At 34.7% G+C, this 27,148-nt stretch overlaps 3 protein-coding genes and 2 long non-coding RNA genes across 5 annotated transcripts; 3 read left to right on the top strand and 2 right to left on the bottom strand.

The window, feature by feature from the left end:
- Positions 1-72: 72 nt before the first annotated feature.
- On the top strand, positions 73-4,511 carry LOC108202898 (OBERON-like protein). Its single transcript, XM_017371502.2, has 3 exons — positions 73-282; positions 1,508-2,656; positions 3,641-4,511. Exons 2-3 carry the CDS (start codon positions 1,561-1,563, stop codon positions 4,270-4,272), a joined length of 1,728 nt encoding a protein of 575 aa, XP_017226991.1. The 5' UTR covers positions 73-282; positions 1,508-1,560; the 3' UTR covers positions 4,273-4,511.
- A 5,482-nt stretch (positions 4,512-9,993) lies between these two features.
- On the top strand, positions 9,994-12,531 carry LOC108202899 (CASP-like protein 2B2). The gene is made up of 3 exons (XM_017371503.2): positions 9,994-10,321; positions 10,788-10,920; positions 12,032-12,531. Exons 1-3 carry the CDS (start codon positions 10,098-10,100, stop codon positions 12,281-12,283), a joined length of 609 nt encoding a protein of 202 aa, XP_017226992.1. The 5' UTR covers positions 9,994-10,097; the 3' UTR covers positions 12,284-12,531.
- Positions 12,532-15,626: 3,095 nt separating this feature from the next.
- On the top strand, positions 15,627-17,910 carry LOC108202040 (uncharacterized). Its single transcript, XR_001802991.2, has 3 exons — positions 15,627-15,751; positions 17,043-17,190; positions 17,718-17,910. It is a non-coding gene; the product is annotated as an uncharacterized LOC108202040 (long non-coding RNA).
- A 2,153-nt stretch (positions 17,911-20,063) lies between these two features.
- On the bottom strand, positions 20,064-23,939 carry LOC108200944 (uncharacterized). The gene is made up of 5 exons (XM_017369216.2): positions 23,355-23,939; positions 22,502-22,720; positions 21,608-21,706; positions 20,771-20,872; positions 20,064-20,650 (listed from the first exon to the last, which is right to left on the bottom strand). The coding sequence occupies exons 1-5, from the start codon at positions 23,865-23,867 to the stop codon at positions 20,426-20,428; spliced, it is 1,158 nt and encodes a 385-aa protein (XP_017224705.1). The 5' UTR covers positions 23,868-23,939; the 3' UTR covers positions 20,064-20,425.
- Positions 23,940-25,976: 2,037 nt separating this feature from the next.
- LOC108202332 (uncharacterized) lies at positions 25,977-27,119 on the bottom strand. The gene is made up of 4 exons (XR_010287491.1): positions 26,896-27,119; positions 26,515-26,635; positions 26,323-26,437; positions 25,977-26,211 (listed from the first exon to the last, which is right to left on the bottom strand). It is a non-coding gene; the product is annotated as an uncharacterized LOC108202332 (long non-coding RNA).
- Between the last annotated feature and the right edge of the window lie 29 nt (positions 27,120-27,148).

Here is a 27,148-nt window from a genome sequence, read left to right as displayed (position 1 = left end):
ATCTTTAAAAAAGTCAAAACAGGGGACGGAGGGAGTATAAATAAATTTTAATCGAATGTAGATACTATTTTTATACACGTGCATCTTGTTAGTTGCGGAGCTGGGCTGACGCGGATAGTTGACTGATTTTGTGTTTACCCGGTTATCCCAAAGCTTTCTGTCACAATATCAACCCTTGTCGCAATTAGGGGTTTTTGGTCTTTCATTTCAAGGGGAAAACCTGTGAAAAAGCTTCTATTTCACTTCAATTGCAACCCCTTTTGGTGTTTTCATACGTTTCTGGTGAGTTTTCAAAACCCTAGATCTTGCTCAATTCAATTGTAATATTAGCTGTTTTATGGATGATTATATGCGTTTCTGATTATTCTGGTTACTTTAAATTATATTTAATTGTGTGAATTTTACATGTTATGTTATTTATAGGTGGAAATTGTTACTTTTTGTTGCTGTGTAGAGTAGAACCCCTCTAAAGGGATATCGTTGGACGAGAAATTTTAAGTTTAGAGAGGTTATCACATACAAGAGGATGATCTTTTAGCAAAGATAATTATAATTAATTTTTTACGTACTAGTACATTATATGCATTGTTCTTTTGAATTTGCAAATGATATATTAACATTTATGTGTATTAACACTTTCGAGATGAAAATAACACACATAAATTTGATTACATTTCCTAAATTGATGAAATTGTGTTGTAAGTTTACATGACAATACATGGTTTCAGAGTTATTCAACAAGAAAAAACTGCCTAAATATCTTTACAAACACTTTCAAGATGAAGATAACACATATAAATTTGATAACATTTCCTAAACTGATAAAATTTTGTCGTAAATTTACATGAGAATACATGGTTTCAGAGTTATTCAGCAAGAAAAAACTGCCCAAATATGTTTACAGAGTATAGAAAGAACATGTATATAGGCAAAAATATCAGTTTGTACAAAATTTGGGACCGATATTTAACACTAGAATTTTCCAAAAACATATTAATTATCATGATAGAGAGGCTATTAGATTTTAATACTGGTCCCAACGTGGGACTGAAACTTTTATCAATTTAGAGAGTTTATTACTTTAGAAAGTGTTAATTTACTGGGGTTCTACTGTATATGTATATTGTTGCATGTGATGTTATATTGTTATATATGTAGGTGCAAATTGTTTTTGTTTTTTTGATAATTATCACTACGTATGCATCTACTACTTGACAGGATTTGAAACCACGACGGCACGAACTCTGGTAGTTTGCTACAAATTTGGTGCTTTCCCTGCTACCAGTGATTTGAGCTAGTTTATTATGGTTTATTAGCTTAATATGTTTTGGGAATTCACGGACTCAATAAAGAACTAATAAAATGAAAACGACCTTTTGTTATGACATACTGCATGTTGTAATGTGTTTTGAGACTGGTGTTGGTTTCTTTTCTTTGTTTTGTACTAATTGTAATTAACTTAAGTTTTGGAGCCACTGAAATGGAGACTTTAATTTATGTGGTGTAGGATTGAGCTGGTTTGTTTCTAGGTCGAAGATTAATCGTCAGTCTTCGCCTAAAATGCTTCCACCACGTCAACAGTCGCGTTCTGGAGGAGGATTACCAACTTCATTTTCTTTACCTTTGTTAGATGCTTCGGGGTCTTTCAATCTTCAAGAGCGTGTGTCTAATACTGATCAGGTACGTGAGTCCCCAACAGAGAGCGCCAGCTCACGTGAAACTTGGCCGAATGCAAATGCTGATGCTTTACTGGCGCATAAATTGGAGAAGGAAAGGGAGAATGGGTTTACTGAGCATTCGGTTACCCTCAATGTTTCTAACTTGGATAGGATGTCTCTTCGTGACATAGTCAGAGAAAGAGTTGATAGTGTTGCTGAAAAAATGCAACGTCTTCCTGATGAGTTTCTAGAGAAGTTGAAGAATGAGGTTCGGAGTCTGCTTGACGGAACAGGTGGTTCACAGCACAGGGAAGAGTTTTTGTTTTTGCAAAAGTTAATTCTGAGTCGGAGTGATTTGACAGAGAAGACACTGAGAATGGCACATAGGGTCCATCTAGAAATTCTAGTAGCCATCAGAACTGCAATTCAGGCATTTCTTCATCCAAGTGTTAGTCTTTCTCAAGCTTCTTTGATTGAAGTTTTTTTGTACAAAAGGTGCCGTAATATATCATGTGGAAGCCTACTTCCAGCTGAGGACTGTACCTGCGATGCTTGTTCGAAGAGGAATGGTTTCTGCAACCTTTGCATGTGTTTGATATGCAATAAGTTTGATTTTGAGGTGAATACATGTCGTTGGATTGGTTGTGATTTGTGTAATCATTGGACCCACACAGACTGTGCTATCCGCAATGGACATATTGGCATGGGGCCTTCTGTGAAGAGTGGGGCAGGTTTGCCCGAGATGATTTTTAGGTGTCGGGCATGCAATAGAACATCTGAGCTATTTGGGTGGGTGAAAGATGTATTTATGAGCTGTGCACAAAGCTGGGATCGGGAAGCACTGATTAGAGAACTGGACTTTGTCGGAAGAATTTTCCGTGGGAGTGAGGATTCAAAGGGTAGAAAATTGTTCTGGAAGTGTGAAGAACTTATTGATAAACTGAAAGGAGGGCTAACAGAACCTGTGGTTACTAGAGCTGTTATGATGTTTTTTCAAGGTAAGATTCTCATGCTAAAACTTTTGTAATTGGGAACTTGATTTCATTAGTATCAGTATTCAAGTACTGGCCTTGTTTATTCTGTTCTTTGTATGTTAGTTAGTGTCAATATAGATGCTGCTTATTGATGTTTTTATCAGTATTATAGGTTGTTAAACTATTCATCTTGGTTGTATTGCTATGGTGTTTCATCAGTTTGTTTATATCAGTGTCTATAGTAATGCTATATAGATATCTAAAACATGAGATTACGGATGCCTGTTTTAATTATAATTTTTTGCTATTTGCTTAGTTTGAGTTATTGAATGTTTCTTATTGGGTAATGACCCGACTCATAGATACAAGGAAACGGGTACGCTGCCACGTACCGCGATCTAGATCGTTCGTACCCGATACGGTCGGAAACGCGAACGGAAACGTTCAGGGTCGCGACCCAGATCGCCGGAAGTGACGACCCGCAAGAACAGACTTCATTCTTGTTTTGAACAATAGATCCATGTCTATGTCATATGATAAGTAATTTATTTTATCAATAAATGTGTACTTTTATTTGTTATTCAATATCTTTTTCTTTATAAAAAATTATAAATGTATAAATTATCAACTAAAATTGTATATTATAATGGAATTTATATATATGATTATAGAATTCTTTTTAAAAAGACCAATCGTACCCATACGTTCCATCGTACCTATACGTTCCATCGTACCAGATTCACTAAAACTAATGTTCCACGTACCCGATTTCGTTCCCCGTTTCGAATCGAACCCAGTCCTATGTAACTATGAATTCCGACTTGGATAACTGTTAGCAGAAAAGAGAGCAACACCGCAATATGAACTTCTTTTTACAACTTTCAGCTTTTGATTAACAACTATTAATATTGTTGTCCTACTTGGCTCTTTTAAAATTCTATTAGTGATATAACCGGCCATGTCATTTAATCATTAAATGAATTGATGACTGTGTTTTTACTTTGACAGAATTTGAGGTGGACCCTTTAAAGAGTTCAGAAAGTGAGGAAAGTGGGAACCTTATTGCTCCACAGGAGGCCTTCAACCGGATTGCTGATGTTGTTCAGGAAGCTGTTAAAAAAATGGAGATGGTGGAAGAGGAGAAGTTGCGGATGGTGAAGAAAGCTCGGCTAGCTGTTGAGGCTTGTGATCAAGAACTTAAGGATAAAGCTAGGGAGGTGGTGTCACTGAAAATGGATCATCAGAGAAAGAAGCAGCAGATTGATGATCTTGAAAGTATTGTAAGACTCAAACAGGCTGAGGCTGATATGTTTGATCTAAAGGCCAGTGAGGCTAGACAAGAATCAGAAAGGATACAGAGGATTGTACTAGCTAAATCAGAAAAATCAGAGGAGGATTATGCAACCAGGTATCTCAAACAACGTTTGAACGAGGCGGAAGCTGAGAAGCAGTATCTATTTGAGAAGATTAAGCTTCAAGAGAGTTCAAAGGCAGCTCAGACCCAAAGCAGTGCTGGTGGGAGTGATACTTCACAGATGCTTATGTATTCCAAGATCCAGGATCTGCTTAAGAATGTGTACAATGTACCTTCAAAAGAAGGCCAATCCAGTAGTCACCACTCTCTCGGTGCTCTCCAATGAGTAAGTTCAGGAGTGGGCCTTTGACTTGCTGTGGAATATGTATATTATAGCGTCCATAGACTTCTATGTAGCTTTGGATATTTATACAGTAGCATATTGCTTTAAACATGTTTGTATGCCTGTATGCAGTGAACTTCCTCCGCAGAGGGAGGGGGGTGTTCATGATTTTTTTTTTTTTTGCTTGTTTAAAATATGAAGTTAACGTTCTTGTTCTATGAATATCACCGCTTGCTTCCTTAGATCTCAGTTTTTCATTTCTTATCTGCATTTCTGAGATGCAAGTTTTTGTCATGTTTATGTTACTTTTACAAGGGGGATGGATTGCAGACGCCGTTGGTTCTGGCCAGTTCTTTTAAAATCCTTAGGCCAGGATATAACTACTAGTTTCATATTGCTCACTCCAGAGCTGGGTGACATTTAAGTTTATCTTGTGTGAACTTGTACTATCTTCATTAACATCAGTAGCAGTTTTGACTTCTGCTTTTGGTTTTGCCATTTTTGAATGATTGTTGTGCGGAAAGTAGACATCAGAAGTTTTTTTTTGAAAAAACTGACTCAACAACTTGATTTCATGTTTTACCTGTAAAGCAGCTGTAAAATGACACCATCTGTATATTGGAACATAGAGACTCTGTAAGAAGAATTAAACACTGCAAATATGATGCATAGGCCTGAAGGGAATCTATCCTCTGTTACTTGTTGTCTATTATTTTCCAAAGAATGCTGCAACATGAATAATTTTAGTGAATTGAAACGACCAAATTGCCCCATACTCTACCGGACCAGGTTCTGTCGCTTGTCTGTGCCTCTGCAGCTCCTGTGCCTGAAACAAAATGCACAAAGGGAATATGAGATGAGTAGAACTTTTGGTGTTTGTACTTGTAATCATAGGTTTTGTGTTTGCAATCACAGTTACTTCCTGGCTTTGTTATATTTGTAATGATCAATTTTTGTCATATTACTTCATGATATCTAGTGTTGGTACATATATTCTGTAAAATCACTCTTTTCGGCTTGTGATCTTGGTGTGTTTTCCCAACTTTTTTTATTAATCTAAAGTTTTTGAGTCCAAGCAACATCCCGGAAAAGAGGTGCTGCAAATCTAAAGTTGATGTCATTTACTTCTCAAGCACAAGCTTGTGCTATTGAAAGCTTGTTTTGGCACTGAAGTGGGAGCGCGCAAAGAGAAACAACTGTAAGTTTCTGTTGATGTTATGATCACACAGTTTTGCTCATCCCTCCATGAACCATGCTTATATGCTTTAGATAACTTGTTACATATAGTCTCTGCAGATAAAATGCCGTATTTATTTTGATCCAGGCAGTGCGATGCATTGGATGCTAGTCTTAAATAAGGCATGATGGGAGTGGTGTTTGGAAGAGGAATCATGGACCATGCATTGGCTGCAATTCGTAAATAAGGTATGATCTGAGACTCAGATAGGTGTTTGCAGGAGATTTCATGGATCATATGGAGAACAAATATGGGGGATCCAGTGAAATAAGTTGTTGCAGATTATAAATTCTACACCTCCCCACATCCCATACAAATTAACTGAAATAAACGACAACTGTGCATGAGTCCGCTTGACTTATCTTATTTTTCAAAAATAAGTCACTTATTTCAGAAAAATACATAAATATATATGTTGAAATATAATATAAGATTCATTTGGAGTCTTCCTCTGATATTTTAAGATTGTAGATGGACTGATTCTTAAACATTATATCAGAGTCTGATTTGGCGGACGTCTCAAGTTCGACCAGCGGTGCTCATGTTAATTTATTAGTCCCTGAGGCTGGAAAAGGTCTCGGAACTTGGGTCCATTATGAATCTTGGTAGACCAGATGTTGTCCAATTGTCTCGAAGAAGACTACACTTATTATGCAGGACAGTGGGTTGATCTTAGAATGGAGGTCGAAAGTGATGGCCATGGTAGAATTATTGAAGTTCCATCATCAGCAAGAATGGGCCTGCACTAAATTTACGCTGTCAACTTGCCATCACACACACACTTGCCCACAGCCATTACACCTCCCAGACAAACACAAATCAAAACTTTCCTACTCCTGTCAACTTGGGAGGACCATCTGAACATATACATCACTGTAGATATGGTTCACCCCACATATATATGTCGGGTCTCGATTTCCGTCATCAATCGCACGGGAGTGTTGAAATAACATACAACTTAATTTTTCAAAAAAAATAATTTTTTGTTTAGAGGATATTTATTTAATTTCGACTGAGTAGAATGTTAAATAAATTATTATTCAACAAAATTTAATATTTTTAATATTTATATTTTTAATTTTAGGTCAGATTGCGTGTTAAAACGCGTAACCACAATAATTGGAAGTGGGCATGGAGAATAATGAATGAAGTGACAATAACACGATATGGAGGAAAATTAATACTCCCCTTTTTTTTAATATATGACGTTTGATTTTTTGACACACATTTTTAAGTGTTTTGACTGGGTAGTTAAAATTATTATTTTCGAAATTTTCTTTTTCTGAATAAAAATATATAATCGAAATTTTAATTCACAAAAGAAAATCAATTAAAAATAATAATTTTTACTATCCGATCAATACACTTAATGGTACGTACTCAAGTCAAAACTGCCATAATAAAAAACGGAGGAAGTTTTTTTAGAGGATACGATAGATGATCGTTTTGGGCATGTGCTAAAATTGTATAGGAAGGCTACTTAATTTCCATATTTATGTAATATCATGTCTATAAGTAATGGAGCTAGACTCTATGTAATAAAAGTTGTAATTAATCGGTACCAATTTTTACACCTCAACTGCAACATTGTTGGTGCAACCTATTTTCAAATCACACGTTACACAACTTTAATTCAACATTTAAAATTGATAATTCAGGGTTTCACAAAATGGGTAGTACGTATTTTCTTGTTTTAACAGATGGAAAATGTCCTTTTAAAGCAGATTACAGTATCTCCAGTAGTAATCAATTGGGTCGACACAGAGTACGCCTCATTTAACATTTTGATTTAATCAAGAACCGAATTTGAAAATAATGATTGATGTGTGCTGATTAAATACAGTAGTAAAATAATAAGTGACGCTATTTGAGCGATTAATTAGAATCGAATTTCACACGCGAAGTGAAAATGCAAAATAATTAGGATGGTTGTTCACTGTTTTAAATTTGTAAATCATTTTTGAAAATATTGGCTAAAATCACATGCTAAAATATTTTTAAATATTAATTATTTAAAAATTACGTCATGTACTTCGGGGGAATGACTCTATATCACTTAGTTATTTTAAAATTATTATATTACTATTATTTAAAATTATTATAACAAACTGCATCATTTAATGACAAATAGCCAATATTAAGAGAATGTTTATTGGAGTTAGAATTGTTTTTACATAATTTTTATAGTGTTTATTTATAATGTTTGTCTAAAAGAGTTTTAGTAATATTATATTAACAACTAATTATCTAAAATTTGTCCAACATGAAAAGTGTTTTGGTCTGATATATATTGTTCAGCTATATCCTAAAAATATTATGCTATTGTCATTTTAATTTGTTATAGTGAATTTTTAGATTTTCGATAAATATAATCAATTTAGTTGAGGAGACTTGGAATGAAGAATTGTCTATGTATTTTCAATAATTTTTATTTATAACTTCGTTAATTTAATATTAGCTAGCTGAGATGCTTTTACTTCTGGATATTAAAAAAAAGGGGAATTATCTTGTATATTGTTTTTTCAATCTTATTTTCAAAAATACTACCTTATCCAATCTTATATTTTAAAAGGTAGTATTTTTGAAAATATTTTAGAGAAGGTAGTATTTTTGAAAATAAGATTGGATAAGGTAGTATTTTTGGAAATAAGATTGAAAACGTGATTATTAATAAAAAAAAGCCCTAAAAAAAAGTAGGACCTCTTAAATTTTCTATTGCCAAGTACCTAAAATTTTTATATTTCTTGTGCATGATTCAAAATTTAAATCTACGTACCTACCAGCAGGATTGTCTAATGTTGGGTTTATCCTCTTTTGTCATGAAACACTCAGGTCGGATTTATCCTTGTTCCGGAACACTCAGGTTATTAAAACAAATGCTAGTAATTTGTAAAATATATAAATCTGCACAGTCAAACAAAACATCTTCGGTTAATCCTCACCCTAAAAGCGCATGCTCCTAAAGCATCAACAAAGTTTCATTGGATTGGAGTTGCATAGATACATTACTGTACATCTCATTAAGAATACACTTGCCAACTGCACACCTAACCTCCCCTCAACTTTCATCGTTCGGACTTTTTCTCTTCTCATGCAAAATTAAATTTTAATAATATAAAAATGATCGACAATTTTAATTTGAGTTTAATCGTCCTGATATTACTAGTAGAATGCACACTTGTGCTCCTTATCTCCCCCTTGTTCTTGGGAGCAGAACTATCGCCCCTTCCCAGAAATTAAGAAAATGCAAATGTCAGGCAAATTAATGACCGCATTTACTGCTGGATTAGATGTTTATTACATTAAATGTACTGTATGGGTGTCTTTCTCAGCTTTCACCATGTGTTCTTGCGCGTCCAAGAACACATGTATACGTGTCCATTCAACTCTGTTGACTGCTATCATTATAGTTGAGGTTCGGATGGTGGAATGCTTAAGGTTGATTTTCAGGATTTGGTTTGAGGATTTTGAATTGAACTAGTAATTCGATTCAAAGTTATGTTATCTGTTTGAAAATGTAGCATGCATGGACAGGCTTTTGTACCGGGTGGAGTTCATTAATAGTAGAACTATATAGTGTTATTGATCTTTTATTATGAAAATACTCTCTCGGTCCACAAAGTTTACGTACACTGATCCTGCGTTTCGACGCTTTTGTAAAATATAGTTATATAGTGTATTTTTAATTTTTTGTTTTTTAAATAAAAGTTTCTAATTTTTAATTAAATTTTGTCGTCAAATCTCGTTTCCAGACAAATCGATCAGAAATCATAATTTCTCGCTTTATTATCTTTTGATTAAGGGTTTGTCTAGTGTGAATTGATGTGGTTGGTGAATTTGCAGCGGGTCCACCACTATAAAGGAGTGAAAACCAATTAAAATCCATCATTCTTATAGAATTTGGTTCTTAGCATGTGTCCATGGGCACACACTAGAAAAACCGTCTGATTAATACACGTACGTTTTTCATTATTTAGATATGTAACTGAATAGGAGAGAATGAGAAAAAGTTTATACTCTAGATTGGAGGTTGTTAGAATTATTGTATATAATTTTCATTTTTTGAAAATACTACATAGGATTCAACATTAAGTTTCCCCATTCTCATCATAGAAGTTTAGATTCATTTATATTTAATTACTGTTTTCTTATATTTTTTTTAAAAAAATTTTAAAACTGTTTTATAATATTTCATTTCATTCTTTTCTTGCTTTATTATATTATATCCAAATAAACACAACTTTATTATTTTGTCCGATTTTGGGTTTTAGCTTGAGACATCCTTAAAATTAATTTTGTTATTGGACCATAGTCACAAACGCAAGTACGCATGCATATTAAATTCTTGCAGCGAAGCCCTACCACCGGTCACCAGATATCTGGAATATTAAAGTTGCAATAAACAATTACTATAAAACAAATTTAAGAAAATAAATATTGGTTGGTGGGAGAGTCTCTATAAATAGGGGAGCTTTATTCATGTTATTGTATTGCATTTCACTCTTTTAACACTCTTGTCTCTCTTGTTTTCTCCCATCTTATATAATTTGTATATTGTATATAACAAGAAGGGGAAAAAGAGGAAGAGATCATGAGTTATTTGGGAGTCGGAGTGAGTCCTGGAAATGTTGCAGTACATCATGGAAGTAATTTGAAGGTGTTTGATAGGAGAGTTAGGCTTGGAGAGTTGGTTTTGAGATGTGTCATTTGTATTTTGGCTCTTGTTGCTGCTGTTCTTGTGGGTACTGATACTCAAGTTAAAAAGATCTTCTCCATTGAGAAGAAAGCTCAATTTACTGACATGAAAGCTCTTGTGTAATCTCTCTCTCTCTCTCTCTCTCTCTCTCTCTCTCTCTCTCTCTCCCTCTCTCCCTCCCTCTATCCATCTCTCTTGTGTAATCTCTCTCTCCCCCGCCCTCCTCTCTCTCTCTCCCTCCCTTCTCTCTCTCTCTCCCCCCTCCCTTCTCTCTCTCCCTCTCCCTCTATCCATCTCTCCCCCTCTCTCCCTCCCTCTCTCTCTCTCCCCCTCCTTTCTCTCTCTCTCCCTCTCCCTCTATCCATCTCTCCCCCTCTCTCCCTCCCTCCCTCTCTCTCTCTCCCCCTCCCTTCTCTCTCTCTCTCTCTATCTCTCTCTCCCTCTCCCTCTCCCTCTATCCATCTCTCCCCCTCTCTCCCTCTCTCTCTCTCCCCCTCCCTTCTCTCTCTCTCTCTCCCTCTCCCTCTATCCATCTCTCCCCCTCTCTCCCTCTCTCTCTGATAGATATATTATTATTGATGGCAGATTCTTGGTGGTAGCCAATGGGTTAGCTGCAGCCTACTCAGTGGTGCATGTGTTAAGGTGTATAGTGAGCATGGCCAGAGGAAGTGTCCTCTTCAACAAACCCTTGGCTTGGGCTATTTTCTCTGGTGATCAGGTAAATCTCAGTTATCATATAAAGCCCCTTCCAACTACAAACTGTATGTCAAAGCAAAACTTAACATCTTGTCACAAAAAAAACAAACAGTAAAACTCAAAATTTAAATTACCCAGTTTTACCAACATAACCTGTTCTCTTATGAGTTGTGGCTATTCCTCAGCCCACTACCAAATTCACTGAAATAGTGAAATTAGCCTGTTTTAGTGATGTGAAAATGTTTACTAAAACCGAATGATCATTACTGATGGAGTCATGGGGTAGGTGAGGAGTTAAAAGATGAAACTCCCCTATTCAATTACATAGGTACAAGTTATAACATCATCATAGTGCTCTGTGGAACAGTGGAACCAAGTACACAATCTTTTGGCCCTTTGTTTCAGAAAGTGTTACCAAGTGAAATCTGTCCATTTCAGATTTGATAGTCCTATATACTTCTTGTACTTTCATTCAATGCATGTTGTATAGTACTCATAGGTTGTCTCACAATTACAATTAAAGTATTACTGGTATGCTGTACTTTGGGGGGTTTTGGCCGATCTTAAATTTATGAAATAAGTAATTTTCTCCATCAAATTATTGAAAGTAGTTTGTTATGAGATACTGTAAGTACTTATTCCAGGGAACTGAAAATAGAAAAAAAAAAACCTTTATAAGCACTATTATACATGGGTCTAAAGTTGTGACGTTTTACAGAAATACAGAAATACTACAAAAACAGAACTACATAAAGTATCTATTGTGCAGAAAATTCTCAAATGGCTCGGCATTTATTGATGGCTCAGCTAGAATTTTGAGGGGGGTTTGGTATTTCAGAATTCTTGATGATCACATTTATATCACCACCACAAATTAGTGCCATACTTGTTTGTACCATATTAGCTATATGTACACATCACAAATGCACAATAATACACTGGCTACCGAACTCACAGAGAATTTTTACTAGATTTAGTTGCTATTGAAATAACATCTCAACCAACTAAGATCGATTTATAGTCCAGTTGGTTGTGTATTATTATGGAACATGCTTTGTTACTCTAAATGTTGTGAAAATTATCGGGCAATCTTAAACCCTCCTCTGTTAACTTTCCGCGGTGCATTGATGCAGATGATGACATACCTGTGCTTAGCTGCAACTGCATCGGCCACACAAGGATCATTGTTTGCGAAGCTAGGGGAGCCGGCATTGCAGTGGATGAAGATCTGCAATATGTATGGCAAATTCTGTAACCAGATCGGGGAAGGAATTGCGAGCTCTGTGCTTGTAAGCCTTAGCATGGTGGTGCTCTCCGCAATTTCAGCTTTTAGTTTGTTTCGATTGTATGGAGAAAACAAGGTCAAGAACAATGCAAGATGGTAGAATATTGTGGCTCTTGAGCAGGAGACTGTTGGGAGAAATCTAGTTACCCCTTGGCTTTAGAGTAGTATGGCTAGATGTGCAACTTTGGTCATTCCTCATCCATATGGGGGGCTTTGGAACTAATCATGAAATAAGACTTTATGTTTGGGTCTATGGCGGTTGTGTTGATGTTAATATGTTTTATTTGCATGTTTGGCAAGCAACTAAGCTTCTTTTAAAATAAAATGGGAAATTTTACTTCTTGCTGACTCGTTTGTATAACAAAACAGAAGCACTTATAAGAAATTACGGAGAGAGAAGTGGAAAATTTCGGGGAGAAAAGCGAAAAATTCAGAAAACTAACCTTTTTTATATAAGGGCCGTTTGGGTTAGATTAAAAAAAATGACTTCTTGCTTAAATTAAAAAAGTGGAGTAGAAGTGAGAAGTTAATAAGTTAATAAAGTGTTTGAAAAAGAAGCAGAAGTTGTGACATAAAAGCTAGCATTCTCAGCTTCTTAAAAGTGCTTTTATTTTTTTACACAAACGGGTAAAAAAAGCAACAATCGGGTAAAAAAAACAGAAGCCAGAAGAAACTTCTGCTTCTTCATCCCAAACAAGCCTATAATTTATACTTTTTTGTAACACTTTACATCTTAAATTATCAAACATTTTAAGTAAAATTAACCGAAAAGATCTTCATGAAGATTCAGTGGCTTTCATGATCATCTCGTCAAACTTGAACGTCAAGAATAAGCTATGAGCATTGAGAAAAGTAATAACCCGAAAAGCGTCGGCTAGCTAGCTTGAGCCTGTTCCAATCAGCCAAAGCAGAGGCGGGTATATGGTCCTCAAGCATTCCACTCATGTACAAGAAAAGTTGTGGAGGTTTAATTATGTTCGGTCCTTCTATGAGGAGACCTTGACCCTATTTGATTGTTGAGAACCTGAAGCTCCAACAAGCTCGAGGGAGATCCGACGCTTTGAGGAGGATGATGACTCTTGAAGAATCAAGAGTAGTCCCATTTTCATATGTGTATAATTTAGTTAGAGCCATAGGTGACTCATTACCTGACGGGTCTGTGCGGTTAATATTGACTTGTCAATAACTTATGAGTTGTTAAATATATAATAATAAAAATAAAAGTGATTTATGGCTAACTTATGATTTAGAGATATATTTTAAAATAAAAAGATTCAAAATTAAGTCACCGATAAACGTATCTCAAACTAGCTTTTGATTTTAAGTCAGTTTCATCTTGGTTATGACTTCAAGTTTACTTCTGATTTATTTATTACGCAGACAAACATTTCTCAGCTTCAAGTCCCGACGTTAGGCCGAGATCTAAGCTGAATTCTGACATATTAAACAAACCGATATTTTTCAGTTTAAAGTTAAAACAGCATTTTAGACCTAAACAATCTCTCAGACTCATATTAATAGATATCTATGATATGATTGTGCACTCGCACCGTTTTAATTTATAAAAATTTAACGAACTCGGTTCAAACTCATTTAACGCTATGATCATGAATTAGGGAACCTCAATTATGCCCTTCCCGGTCATAATTATGAATGTTTGTAAACTTTTATCGCGCGCATTATAACAACGAAAAATCTAATATATCCAAAAAAAATGAAAATTATGAGATAAACATCAAATTATTTTCACGTCAAATACTATAAACAATTCAACATCATGGGATGTCCAACTGAGATTTTAATGGATTTTATATTGTTTAAAATTTTAATTAATCATATCCGATTTGGATTTTATGCGAATTTTTGATAAAATATGACAGAGTTGATTGAGAGTCTTCATGATGTAAGCAGATACTTCAAAATCTCATGTATTTTGATGGAATTTCAAATATATCAAAATATACTTAACAATTCCCTAAGATCCATCATTCTATAAAATCCAAAAAAATTCGTCAGTATTTCAATAATATCAGGTTTTAATGGATTTTAAGTAATTTTAAGTAATCTCAATTGAATATCGTCAGATTTTAAATTTTACAACTGACTTGAATATCATTATATTTTAAAATTTAGTTTAAAATCCTAATTAACTACAACTAGATTTTATAATATAATTTAAAATTCTAATTGAATATTCCAAGAGTCTAATAAATTTTTAAAATCCAAATTGAATATTCTCTGATTTCAATAAATTTTTTTAAAAAAATCTCAATTGAATACACACCCTTTAAATCTCCTCACAAAAATACTAAATTTTGTTATAGACGATACGGTGAATTTATTTTTTTTTAGCTTTCATAAACTCCCTTTCCATATAATTTTGGATACAATCCCATTATCTCTTTTCTACAAAAAGAGTAAATATGATAAGATTTGTAACTACCGGTTCCGGATGAATTAATTAAGAATCACATCGTGTAGTAAAAATGGAAAAATGCTGCCGAGTATAGGTAATTATTGACGGCCGGCCCGTTTCCATCTGTATAGCAAAATAGATAATTACCGAAACGTTTGCTCTCAAAACAAAAAAAAAAAAAGAAAAGATAATTACCGAAACGTTGCTAAATTGACAATCGCTTTGTGGCTTTAAATTGATATTTTAATCGCCTTAGACGTCACCGAAGTCCCAATCTGAAGTACAATCCTTGTAAAGAACCAGAAAGTTCGAGACAGCCTCAAAATATTATCTTTGCCAAGAAAAAAATATTATAATTATGTAAAATACATAAAAGGTGTACAAATCTTTCGAAATATTTCTTTTGAATGTAAAAGATATCACTCTTTAAAAAAATATAAAAGATATTATTCTAAGTTAAGCATATCCTCGTTTTCGCTTCGGGGTGAAAAATACCGATACTATTAAGGATCTGTTTGGGGTAATGTTAAAAATTGTTGTGCGGTCAGAAAAAGTGCTGGTAAAAAAAGTGATTTTGTAGAAATCATATAACTGTTTGGTAATTTTTTGATATTTGCTTATTTTGAGTTATAATATAAAAATAATAATTTCTTTTGGTGAGTTTTGATAGTAAAATTTATAACAGCTTCCTGTAAAAGCTGAAAACAGCTTTTTTTCAAAAATATGGATGACTTGTTTTTTCTAAAAGCAACTTTTCAGCCAAAAGTTGTCGTTCAGAAAATAGATTTACCAAACAGTTTTTCATCTGCTGTTTAGCAAAAACCTGTTGCTGCTGTCTGCAACAGCAAACCTCAAACAGTATTTAATTCTTTTACGGTGAATAAAAATTACAACTACTACTTAAAAAAAAGGGAAAAAAACAACTACGTATATTACCACAGTATATAAAAAAGGAACATGGGCCCACATATTTCTGAGCAGAAAATCCTAGGAGGGTCCTTGTAAAGTCTTTGCATAAAATCTGTACTTACTTTTTTATCCCAATAAATACTGTGTCGAAAAGGACAGTGAGTGACACTCATCTCCCCTCTGGCCCCTCTCTCTCTCTCTGGTCTCTATCTCTCTCCCTTAGCCTCAAGATCAAGAAAAATGGTAAAATCTCCATGTTTTTTTTATTTTTCTGTTCAATTTTATGAATCAGTCATCATGGGTTATGTAGATACAGATGCATGCAGAGATCTTCGGTGTCACAATTTTTTTTTCTTCCGTTACTTTATTTGTTTTATTTGTGTTTTGTGCTATATTAATCGGATTAGGGTTTTTGATTTGCTGGATCAATGGATTTTTAATCTGATTTTATTGTTTGATTTGATGCTGGCTTTGTTTTGTGTACAAATTGTTGTATAATCTTGATTTTGTGCTGGTGATATGTATTTATATGAGATGGTACATGATATCACCTTTCTGATTGTTGTGCCTAAATCTTTGCTTGCAGGAGGATTGTTATTGTTTGTGTTGAATAGAAATCTTGATTTTCTTGAATTTGTTTATATCGAATGTTATGTATGTGGTGTGGACTGTGGTGGTAGAAAGATTTTATGGGTTGAAAGTTGAAAGTTTTTTTTGTGACATTCTTTGGACTGGGAATTTAATTTGAGAGTCGCTCCCGAAAAGATATGAGTACTATAAATTTGTTGTGTATATATTGAGGATGCTTGACATAGTGCAAGCTGAATTTACTGGGTCGGGGTACTGCCTTTGAGATATTTTTGTGTGTGTGTGTGTGTGGGCATCTATGTTACCTGGACTCGGCTAAAAGTGTTCAACATGGATACGTGTTCGAGTGTCGGACTCGGCAATATTATGAAAATTTTACATGTTTTTGGCCTAAAATAAGTGTCGGAGTGTTCATACCATTCATACCCATGTCTGAGTGTCGAGTGTTCGACACGGGTACTTCAGACGAAATGAAGAGTCGGGGTATATAACATAGGTGGGCATTACTTGCATGTTCTACAAAACCTCCTTATGTGAGGTAACAAAAAGAAAAGGTGTTTGTTGTTCTAAACAAGGGCGCCAGATTTTGAAATTTATAGTGGCTTAAAGATTATTAAATGTTTGGTAACTTTTAGCGGAATTAATAAGGTTGACGAGTGGAAAAAGAGATTACTGGCGTTTAGCGTGACGTAGGGAATTTGATATGCAAAATTGTTTTCTTTCGAATGTAATCTTTATTACCGCAAAGGATAAAATACTTGGTCTTGGGCCGTTAGCGCTTTGCGTCATTCTTAGTTTGACTGGAAGAGATTTGTCTTGAAAAACTTAAATGCCGAATATTGTATATGATATGCTACGTATGATCTTATACTAGTTCTGGCCGTATATTTTAGCGCTGCACCTGTTATTAATATGCATGCTAATAAAGCTCGTTTAAACATTGCAGACTACCTCTAAGCGTCTCGCAGAAAGAAAGATTGCAAAGTTTGAGAAGAACATATCGAGGAAAGGATCGTCTGCAAACTCATGGAAGAAGAAACTCACAGCTGAGAACATTGCTCTTGCGCTCTTTGCCTCCGTGATTATTGGATCATGTATGTTTCATCAATCTATTTTTGTCCTACAAATTAGCAGAGTATGTCAACTGTTAATTTAGAACATAGAGGTAGATATAAAAAGGAAATATGCCTGTGTTATTAAATATAAATTCAACAAAGCTTCTATGAAAATGTCGGATAATATCATTTGCTTTATTAGATACATCAGCCCAGTTCATATCTGATTGTGGAAGACACATCTGAAACAGAAATACGAATATTGAAATCGGCAACTAATAGCGTGTATAGACTATAGACTATATAGAGTAATAAACCACCTTTTGTAGAAGTTGAAACTGATAGACTAGAGGTAAGGTACTGCAATATCATTAACAAATCGTTGATTTCGAATTTTTCCGCTTCATACCATTGATTCAATAAATCTCCATGTTAACACATGGAAGGTGATAATACATGATATTCAACTGATTAAAGTACAGTTTATACAGTATTGATTTAGTACTTATTTAGATGAATAATCCCCGTGCATATCTTCTTACATTCTTTTATTTGTTGCTTTGCAGTCGTGTACCAGATAATCAAGCTGGCAATGAATGCGGAATAGAGCAAGGAGATAGCCATGGTGTAGATCATTAACAAAAGAAGCTTCTGCCATAGTAAAAGTTTAGACAGTTTTTTCTTTACCGGATTGAACGTTACCTGTCAGATTAAATAATTGAACTTCTGTTTTAATGATCTCTTACCTATTTTCGTTAATCTTTTCTTCATCGCTTATGATTGCTCGTATAATTCAAGATGTATGCGTTGTAGTAGCATACCATTGTAGCTTGTGTGTGCGCGTACGCGCCTGTTAAACCACGCGCTATGCGCGCGCGCGCACAGGGAACAGAAGTGTTCCACCATATGCAGCAAGTAATCCAGCCTCGCTGCTTGATTGAAGCTGGCTCCTTGTCAATCGTGTAGCTTATTAGAGAAACTAGAAGAGAAATACTGGGAGGGGGCAAAAAGTATTTGAATTTATGGTCTGCTTGAGAATTTAACTTTGGGAACTTAAATTTCATTTGAAATTCTAGATTTTATCAAATGTTCTGTTTTAATACACACAGAGAGCACACTGTGGGCTTAGCAGGTATGCAGGTGTAACTCTTGATATGCATTCTGTTGAGTATGCTCCAGATTGGCAACACCACAACAACAGATGAGTTTCTTTTAATTGCTAGAGTACTGTGGGAATTTTGGTTCTTCCGAAATACAAAAGTTTGGGAGAACAAATCTGTTACTCCCATCATTGTCATGGATTGGAGCTGCTCAGACTGGAAAGCGGCCAAGATTGCGAGGAGTGCATTGCAGGCCAAGTGCATAACTCCTGAAGCACATCATCCTCAGAAGGGACCGGTTGCTTTAAACTTAATGTTGATGCTTCTGTCCACGAAGGGACCGACAAATTCTCTGTTGGCTTGGTTCTTATGTTGTGTTTGGTTGGTTATGTTGTGTTTGGTTGAGGTAAATGAAAATGGAAGGAATGGAATGAGATGTGAACTATAATTTAGTTGAATGTATAATAATTTCATTCCTTCCACCATTCCATTCATATCACCCTTGATTAGACGCACCTTCACAAAACCATTCCATTCCAATCACCCTTGATTAGACGTACCCTCCATTTTGTGAAGGAATCATACCTATTTTCAACCCAAATCTTATCATAAAAAATTCGCATTCACTCATTTTTTTCAAAGTCCTCCCTCTCATACTCTATTATTTTTTGTTTACTCATTCCATTCCGTTCACCGCAACCAAACACAAAGGGATCAAACAGGCGTTTTTATGGCTGGGATGGTGATGTGTTTGCCAGAGTTTTCATCGGTGTTAGAGGCTGAAGTCACTGCAATTTATGAGGGTTTAAAGTGGCTATCGACTGTCTTACATGAGGGTGGTTATTAAGTCTGATTTATTGCTTTCAGTTCAAGCCATTCGTCGCAATACTATCAGACTGAAATTGGGCATGTTATCGATCTGTGTCATCAATTGCTTCATTCTCAAGTAGGCTTCTCTCTTTCTTTCGTTAAAATACAAGCTAAAATACAAGCAAGAAACCACGGTTTTTTAAATTAGTCGAACTGAAACCGTTAACCTCATTTCGGTTTCGGTTTGGATCGGATGAATATCGGCTTGGTTTATGCGGATTTTGCGATTTAAATCATACCGTGATCACTCCTACTACAATTGAATGGGACAAAAGGAGTAGCTCATAATATGGCTCGTATTCCTTGCCTGTTAAATCATCAAAACGTATTTATGTCCCCTCACGATGTTTTGTTTGAGACCCTCATGTATGATTCTTCGTTTTAATGAAGCATTTTTGCTTACAAAAAATTGGATTCAATCTTATTTGAAGTGCTCGGATATACACAAAAAATTGGATGAATCCATTTGAAATAGCATATATTCATATATAAGTATAAAGTTGAAATTTTGAAATGAAAATTCAAATCATATCACTTGGATACATATCAAAAATTGGATTAATATCTCATTTGAAATACCAAAAATTCAAATACCAGTCTAAAGTTAAGAATTTGAAATCATTGAAATCTAATATTAATATGAAATACATATTCCCAAATGCAATATCAAGAGGATTCGTTTATTATATAAAATGAACATGTAATGATCATTGTTGTAAAAAGCAGGAACTGGACTTAACCAGTGAAGTCATTGAATTGATCATGGATTAATCAAATTGATCGAGAATTAATCGGAAGCAAGTTACGGAGCATGAATTAATTGGTGATTATTCCAACTTTTTTAAAACAGAGGTAATGATACATGCCATCCCCAAGTGAGTACGGAACTTCCAGTAACATGTTTTGGCTATGCAAATGATCGAAAAAGTGCAGGACCTCAGATAATCTAAAACAGCTCTACATTACTGAGAAGGTAATTGATCAACCAACAGGTTGAAAGACGAATATAAAATTTTTGTGCAGTGCAGAAGGCAAGAAGTAGTTGCAGCTTCCAGCTACACATACAATCTACAAATGCAAATAACAAAATTGACTGATTAGTCTTTATTTATGTCCTTAGATTCGACCTCCCGAGGTCGAACTCTCAATATGTAAGAGCACACATTGGCCGGAATAGCAAGTGCATCAATTTAAAACATCTTAAAATTGATATACCGGCCAAAGAAAGAGTTTCTCCCCCATATATAGTTGCCATGAACAGCCAATGATTCGGGTGAATGGAAATATCTGTTTGCCAGAGCCATTCAGAAGAGTCTATGCTGCATCTGCTTTCCGTATCTTGACTTGCTTTCATCTGACTTTCGAGTTCCTTGAGATGAAGTGTTCCTAGAGTTGGAACATCTGCGGTAATCTGAACTTTTTGACAACTTCCTACCATTACTGTCAAACTCAAGGTCCTCACAAGTTCGCATGCTTAAGTCAGACAAATCATCATTTTGAGGTGAACTATAGCCATTAAACTCAAACTCCTACAACACAAGCCAGTTATGCTCAATTATATTTTACTCAAATTAGGACCCCCGGTTCAAAAAAATTCATAAAATTAGCATAAAATATATTAGATTCTTGATAGGTTTAAGATACCGCACATTGGACTTTGTGGCATAGTAAGGTGTTAAGCAAGGATTAAAATCCTTGATCAACATGTCATCTGGACTGCCAGCGTTTGTTTGGGTGGGAGAGCTGAACTCCTGTATAGATTATAACACAGAACGTTAAGCAATAGAATCAAAAATATTTAGATGACATTTTACTACAGAACAATCTACAAATATTAGAATAGATGTTAAAAATATCTGAAGACGTAGCCTAGCGGATATCCATCGTCCTTTGGTCGAGGGTTTGAAAACACATGTGTGCGTGAGTATCTAGATATTTCTTCTAATTTACCTTGCCTAACAAAAATAGAAAGTGAACAATAGACTATGAACTCAATCTCATATTGCGCAACATTAACTAGTAATAGGGGACCATATCTCACTGCACATTGCATTTACAGGGGGAATAGGCCACGAAAACACATGCAACAAAATGGTCTTAGATGCAATTTCATTGTCTTTTCTTTATGTGAGAACCAGTAGGCTTTATAGTAGCAATTACTAGTATTACTTATCTAGTCATCTCCTCTTTCTTGTTATCAGTGTTTAAAACCTCAAGCTTCCTTATGCTTGGACTTAGAGGCATGTGGTAGTTTGCTGAAATGCAGACTTGAGGAGTGCTTAACATGAACTAGAGAAGTGAGTAAGTTTAATTAGCAACATAAAGACATCAAAAATGAATTATGCATTACTATGCTCTTTCTCTGCAAGGGGAAGAATACTTTTACATAACAATAAAGTGTTTACACAGAGAATAATGAACTTGTGAAACAACAGAAACTGTAGCATGTGATAAATAATTGGCATATTCTTTTAATAAGGAATTACCAGAGAATTAGCTGCTGGTTCTTGATCATTCAATGGTGTCCTTGGAGGACTATCATCTTCATCGTACCATTCTCTGGAAGAATTTCTCTCTGCCTTTACCTGATCAGAAATGATATTTTTCACAAACATTTGTCATATGCCTCATTTAGATCAATTAACAAAGCACTGCAGTTGATACACAGATGTAAACAGATTTAGTAATAAGCGCTACACTTCACTGCATATCTAATAGATACGCAGATATACTATAATGAATTTTTTGGATATACTGCAAACTATTCAGTTTTTATCTGCACACAAGAGCATAGCAAATTAGCAACAATAGTTTGTGCACATGTGATGTGAAAGAAGTCAATATCCTCGAATTAACAAGTTCCTAGCCTGTGGTTGAAGAGTTTCATAGTCAACCGATCAATAAATACAATTCTAAGCTATTTAGGGATCATTTGCACAAAGAAGTCTGCAATTAAGCAAACAAGTAGAGATCAAACATGTTACTAATTCCTACAAACAAGTTTGAAACATAAAACCAAGACAAGGAAGTGATCTAAAGAAATCACTTTAAGTAGGGGATTACATAGTTGTTCCCGTCAAAACTCTCTGATCAAATTAAAGAAAAACTTCAATTTAATAAATTTAGGAGATAACAGTAAACATCAACAATAATCATTACTATTCACATCATCACATCTAAGTTTGCCCAGTTCACATATTCTAAGAATATGAGAAAATGATGCAAAACAAGCACGCAACATGTCTTTTTAAATTTTAATCCAATAATCTAGAGGAAACATGACCTAACCCACAAAAAGCTCCACAAATGACTACAATTGGTGTTAGAATTTGAACATTGGTTTGCTATTTCAGGAATAAATTAAATTAAATACTAAATACCTCTTTGAGATCCTCAGCAAGAAAGTGTAGTTGGCCAGTAAGAGAGGTGACCTGCCTCTGCAAACTCGGGATAAGATGTTTTGCCTGTTTTAGTTCAGAACCCTGCATCTCCAAAAGATCCTGAAGTTGTGAACCTATAACATCAGGGAACAGAATGGCAGTCTTTAACGACTTGATCTCTTCCCTTTGCTTTAAACACAAATCCTTTAACTTCTCAACCTACAATGCACAAGTAATTGCTGTTAACTTACTTAACAATTACAAATGAAGAGTTCCCAAATCTAAAACCAGGAAATCATGTCCTTCTAATACTTCATTTCAGCATGATACCGACAACCAAAAAACTACAACAAGGCTGTGCTCATTGGCAAGACATATTTTTCATACTTTCTAATTCTTGAATTCTAAAATCATGAAACTCATCAACACGTTAAAAAGTAAATGTGTGTGCGTGTGTAATGTTTTTTACTTAAATCCATCAATCAGCTAAACAGCTTATCAAATATAAAGACTTCAACTAAACTTTAACATCTATGTGTAACACTTCACGACACAAAACCAAATGAGAAAAATTGTCTCTCAACTATAACTAAAGCTTTCAAAAACCAAAAGGATACAATAATAAAGCTTGGGACATTAACCAAATCAGTTACAAAACTTACCAATCCTTAATATTGATAAAAATAACACCAACAAACATGACAAATTATACGCATTCAATTAGTAACATAGAATAGTACCATCATATATATCCATCAATTTCCATTTCTCAAACTCAATAATCATCAAACTCATCAATAAATTTAAAAATGTGCATCTTAAGTACCAAATTAGTAAAAAAGAATACGAGTACCTCTCGATTTCTCTCCTCGACAATCAACTTAAGTTCCACAATCTCCAACTCCAAATCCTTATTCTGACTCAAAAGCTCCCTCTCACTCCTCAACACCATCCCCAAACTCCGCGTATTCGCCTTCACTTCCGTCAAGGCCTTAACTTTCTCCCCTTCAATCCCCTTCCCAAACAACTTCTTCCCCAACCCCCCACCAAATCCTCCCCCTTTCTTCCCACTCTTCTTCAAATCCTCCTTCAAAATCTCCGCCGCGACAAAAAGCCCTCCTCGCTGCTCCCTCCCCACACCCCCTTTCGGCTTTTTCTCCATCAGCTTCTTCACCATTGCGCCCAAGCTCTGATCTTTCTTGGGTTTCGACAACGCCCGGGACGGCAATTGGGGAGCATCGGTGGGACCGGATACGAGACGTTTGAGTGAGGAGGAATGTGGTTTGGATTTGAGCTCGGTGGATGAGGAGGGGTCGGATTGGCCGGAAGATCGAGAAGTGGAGAAAGAAGGGTATCGAGTCGACATTCGAGATTGAATCCTGGTGATTTGGATTTGGGAGTGAAGGAAGTGAGGACAGCTTTATGTGTGTTGGGGATAATTTGAATTTAAAGTTTTGAGCGGCATTGTGTTGTGTAATAATTTTGATTTTTAGGACCAACTGGTCGTAATCATTGTTATTTTTTTAAAAATAAAATTATATAATTTTAATATGTGATTTGCATGTGGGAGCTATTGTAAGTTTGGAGCGTGCTTGTGTGTATCAGAGCAAGTCCAGCGGTATCCTGGTTGAAACTCGAGATGTAATATAAAATATGATGTTTTAGTGATTTAGGACATGTTTATCTAAGTTCAACTCCCTTATTTTTAATATATGTTTAATATTTTATTATTAGAGATTCTCTTTCATCATTAAAACACAATACAAAGTAGAGAAAGAGAGTGAGTAAATTTTATTTTAAAATATAGGATAGTGCAAGGAGAGAGGTGCCATGTTAATAAAGTTTGAAGAGCTTGTTCTGGATATAAGGCATCATATGACATTGTTGGATCAACATTTTTCATCAAATGTGTTAAATAATGAGTTGGGACAAGTAGGCATCTCTTGGACTTGCTCTTAGAGAACAATAATTAGTACACATTGAGTTGTTATTTTTAAGAGTCTTACAATTTAAAAATTCAAATTTGTTTTCTTACATCAATATTCTAATATTGAAAATTTTAATTTAACCGGCGGAGAATTGGGAGGTTTATTCAGAACTACGAATGGGATTCGTTCAAGGCAACCGCATTTGAGGGACTTTGAGGGCATTCTTCCACTAATAGCAATGAGTGAAATACGCTTATATGGAATCGGCAGGTATGTGTCACGCACGATAGTTCGATTGGGGGAAGGTACCTGAGGTTAGCCAAATCACTATCTTCTTTTCTTGAATGAATAGATCAGGGTATTTGACTAAGTAAGGAAGTAGCACCGGCGGCAGTTAACTAATAGGGCTTTTCCCTTTTATCGTTACTTGAGATTTTAAAGAAATCCCTAAATTTAATAGTCAAACTCATTCATTCAATATCAAATAATTTTGTCTTTTATCTATATACATCTTTTAATTGATACTCTTATTACACTCTTAAAATCATAATTGGAAAATTGACAATAAGATGTTACTTAAATTAAATATTAAAAGTTAATGTGACAAAAATAAAAACCCTTTTACATTACAAAATCCTTGAAAAAATAAATTAAACAAAACATAACGTAGATAATTAAGACTAGAAGAGATAAAATAATACAATTTCATGTCATTGACAATCCAGAATATAATATGTAAATATTACAGGATAATTAGTCATATAGATAATAAATGATATAATCTACTCCCTCCGTCCCTTTTGGGTTGTCACTTTTACTTTTTGCACGTAATTTAAGGTGATTAAATGTTGTATGCAAATGTTGTATCATTGCTTCAATTGTCAGAAGATGAAGATGGTATAAAATTGTTGTGTCAGCAACTGTTTACTAACTCATTATTAGGTGTAATTCTGCTTCTACTTTGTAAACAAATGTCTACAAATGTCTGTGTGTATTCTTTTCACTAGACACTGGACCGGACTTGTGTTCTAAATATCTATGCTTGAGAAAAATTAACGATTATGTGTTTGATTTTGTTATTAACACGTGTTGTATAAAACCTTTTCTTAAATCACAAGTGATTTGTCATTATTGCTTATGGTTGTGTTGTTGATTTTAGCATACAATTGTTGAGCTTACCAGCTCATTTCTTTTGAAAACTAGATACTAGCAATATAATGTTTGTCTTGCTGAATGCAAATGAGTAATGTCGAACAATATATTATGCTAGACGAATTTGAATATTAAAGCTTCTATTTGCCCACTCTTGCTCTGCTCGTGGTCATTTTTTTATGAGCACATTGATTAGGCAGTTATGTAGCTAATAAGGCTTGACCAATCTCATATGTGCTCAGCTGTAATTTTGTATAAGTTGGGAACCTGAATTTTTAGCTATCCGTTTTGATGAAAGAATATGAGTAATTTTTTTAAGTATATGTTATTTGTATGTCTGTCAACTTGTTTGTGAATGCTTAGTAGTTGTAATTTAACAAAATTTGTCCCGGAGGTTTTGGATATTTTTATGGACTACCACAAAAAATAACACAAAACATAGATCAGAAAAGGAAGTCTTGAATTTTATCCAATATTAAAACTGAATGCATAGCGGCAAGAATCAAAATCATAACCCTGCTCAGTTCTTCGACAAATTATTAAGATTCTGTAGCTCCTTGATGTCCTATGAGTTGTAGCATTATTCAACACTTTCTCCTGTGATCCAGTTAGCTTGATATGAACTGGCAACTGACCGCAACATGAAGAATGTACATGTTAGATATCAAGTATAATAAAGATAACAAAATAAGCTATTAAAATGCCACAAAGATTCATAGACTGTTGGTAAGGAAATAATACCTGTTTAAGGGCTCTACTTGACGGCTCTGTGCTCTAAGGGTCATACAGAAGTTCACAAAAGAAAATATGCTCAAATATATATGAGCCATCCAGAAATGGCATATCTTGCCTTCTTCTGAGGTACCACATAACATATAATTAAATGATAAATGAACTATATACAAAATCAGTACATGTCAAATCTTCACTTACCCATGTGAACTTTATCAATGATAGTGTTGAACTGGAGCATCATCTTCATTGCTTTACAAATGGATCCAACAATAATACAAGTATTACAAAGTTCTGTACTTCTATGTGAAAAATCTGCCCACTAAGATATAAATTAGCCTTGTAATAATAAGATCTAAAAATAAAACTATTAAAATAGAAAAAAAATCATAAGAAATGAATTATAAAAACATCCATTTTGATCTGAAATAGCCCAAATACTTCAACATGGTTATAGATGATATATTAACATATATAACAAATTTGTAACATGTTTATTGAATTATTTCAATATGATTATGAATGCTCTTTTATGAACTGATATAAGAGACCATATCTTACCAACAAATATGAAATACTTACATGAATAAGAAACCATCTCGCCAGGGTTGATCTTATAGTAAAAAATTTCATCCACAATTGAAGTACAGTCTCAAATTTGAGGCAAGAATTTACAAATGATATCATGAATAACAAGTAACATGTGTTGAGTATATATGATATAGATTGTTTTATCAGATATAAGAGAAGTTTTGCGGCGGATGTGATGTTTACGAGGGGTTATATATACACACATTAGGGTTTTGGACCATGAAAGGTCGTACGCGATGGCCCA

The sequence above is a fragment of the Daucus carota genome, chromosome 9, assembly GCF_001625215.2.
Source record: "Daucus carota subsp. sativus chromosome 9, DH1 v3.0, whole genome shotgun sequence".
NCBI lineage: Eukaryota > Viridiplantae > Streptophyta > Magnoliopsida > Apiales > Apiaceae > Daucus > Daucus carota.
Note: the sequence above shows the minus strand (reverse complement) of the source record. Positions and strands in the feature narration are given on the sequence as shown.

Coding starts and splice junctions, on each gene's coding strand:
- LOC108200944 (XM_017369216.2), bottom strand. CDS start 23,867: ATGTCGACTCGATACCCTTCTTTCTCCACTTCTCGATCTTCCGGCCAA. Junction 22,721..23,354: donor TCGAGGAGAGAAATCGAGAG/GTACTCGTATTC, acceptor TGTGCATTGTAG/GTTGAGAAGTTAAAGGATTT. Junction 21,707..22,501: donor TTGCTGAGGATCTCAAAGAG/GTATTTAGTATT, acceptor ATTTCTGATCAG/GTAAAGGCAGAGAGAAATTC.
- LOC108202898 (XM_017371502.2), top strand. CDS start 1,561: ATGCTTCCACCACGTCAACAGTCGCGTTCTGGAGGAGGATTACCAACT. Junction 2,657..3,640: donor TGTTATGATGTTTTTTCAAG/GTAAGATTCTCA, acceptor TTACTTTGACAG/AATTTGAGGTGGACCCTTTA.
- LOC108202899 (XM_017371503.2), top strand. CDS start 10,098: ATGAGTTATTTGGGAGTCGGAGTGAGTCCTGGAAATGTTGCAGTACAT. Junction 10,322..10,787: donor ACTGACATGAAAGCTCTTGT/GTAATCTCTCTC, acceptor TATTGATGGCAG/ATTCTTGGTGGTAGCCAATG. Junction 10,921..12,031: donor CTATTTTCTCTGGTGATCAG/GTAAATCTCAGT, acceptor GCATTGATGCAG/ATGATGACATACCTGTGCTT.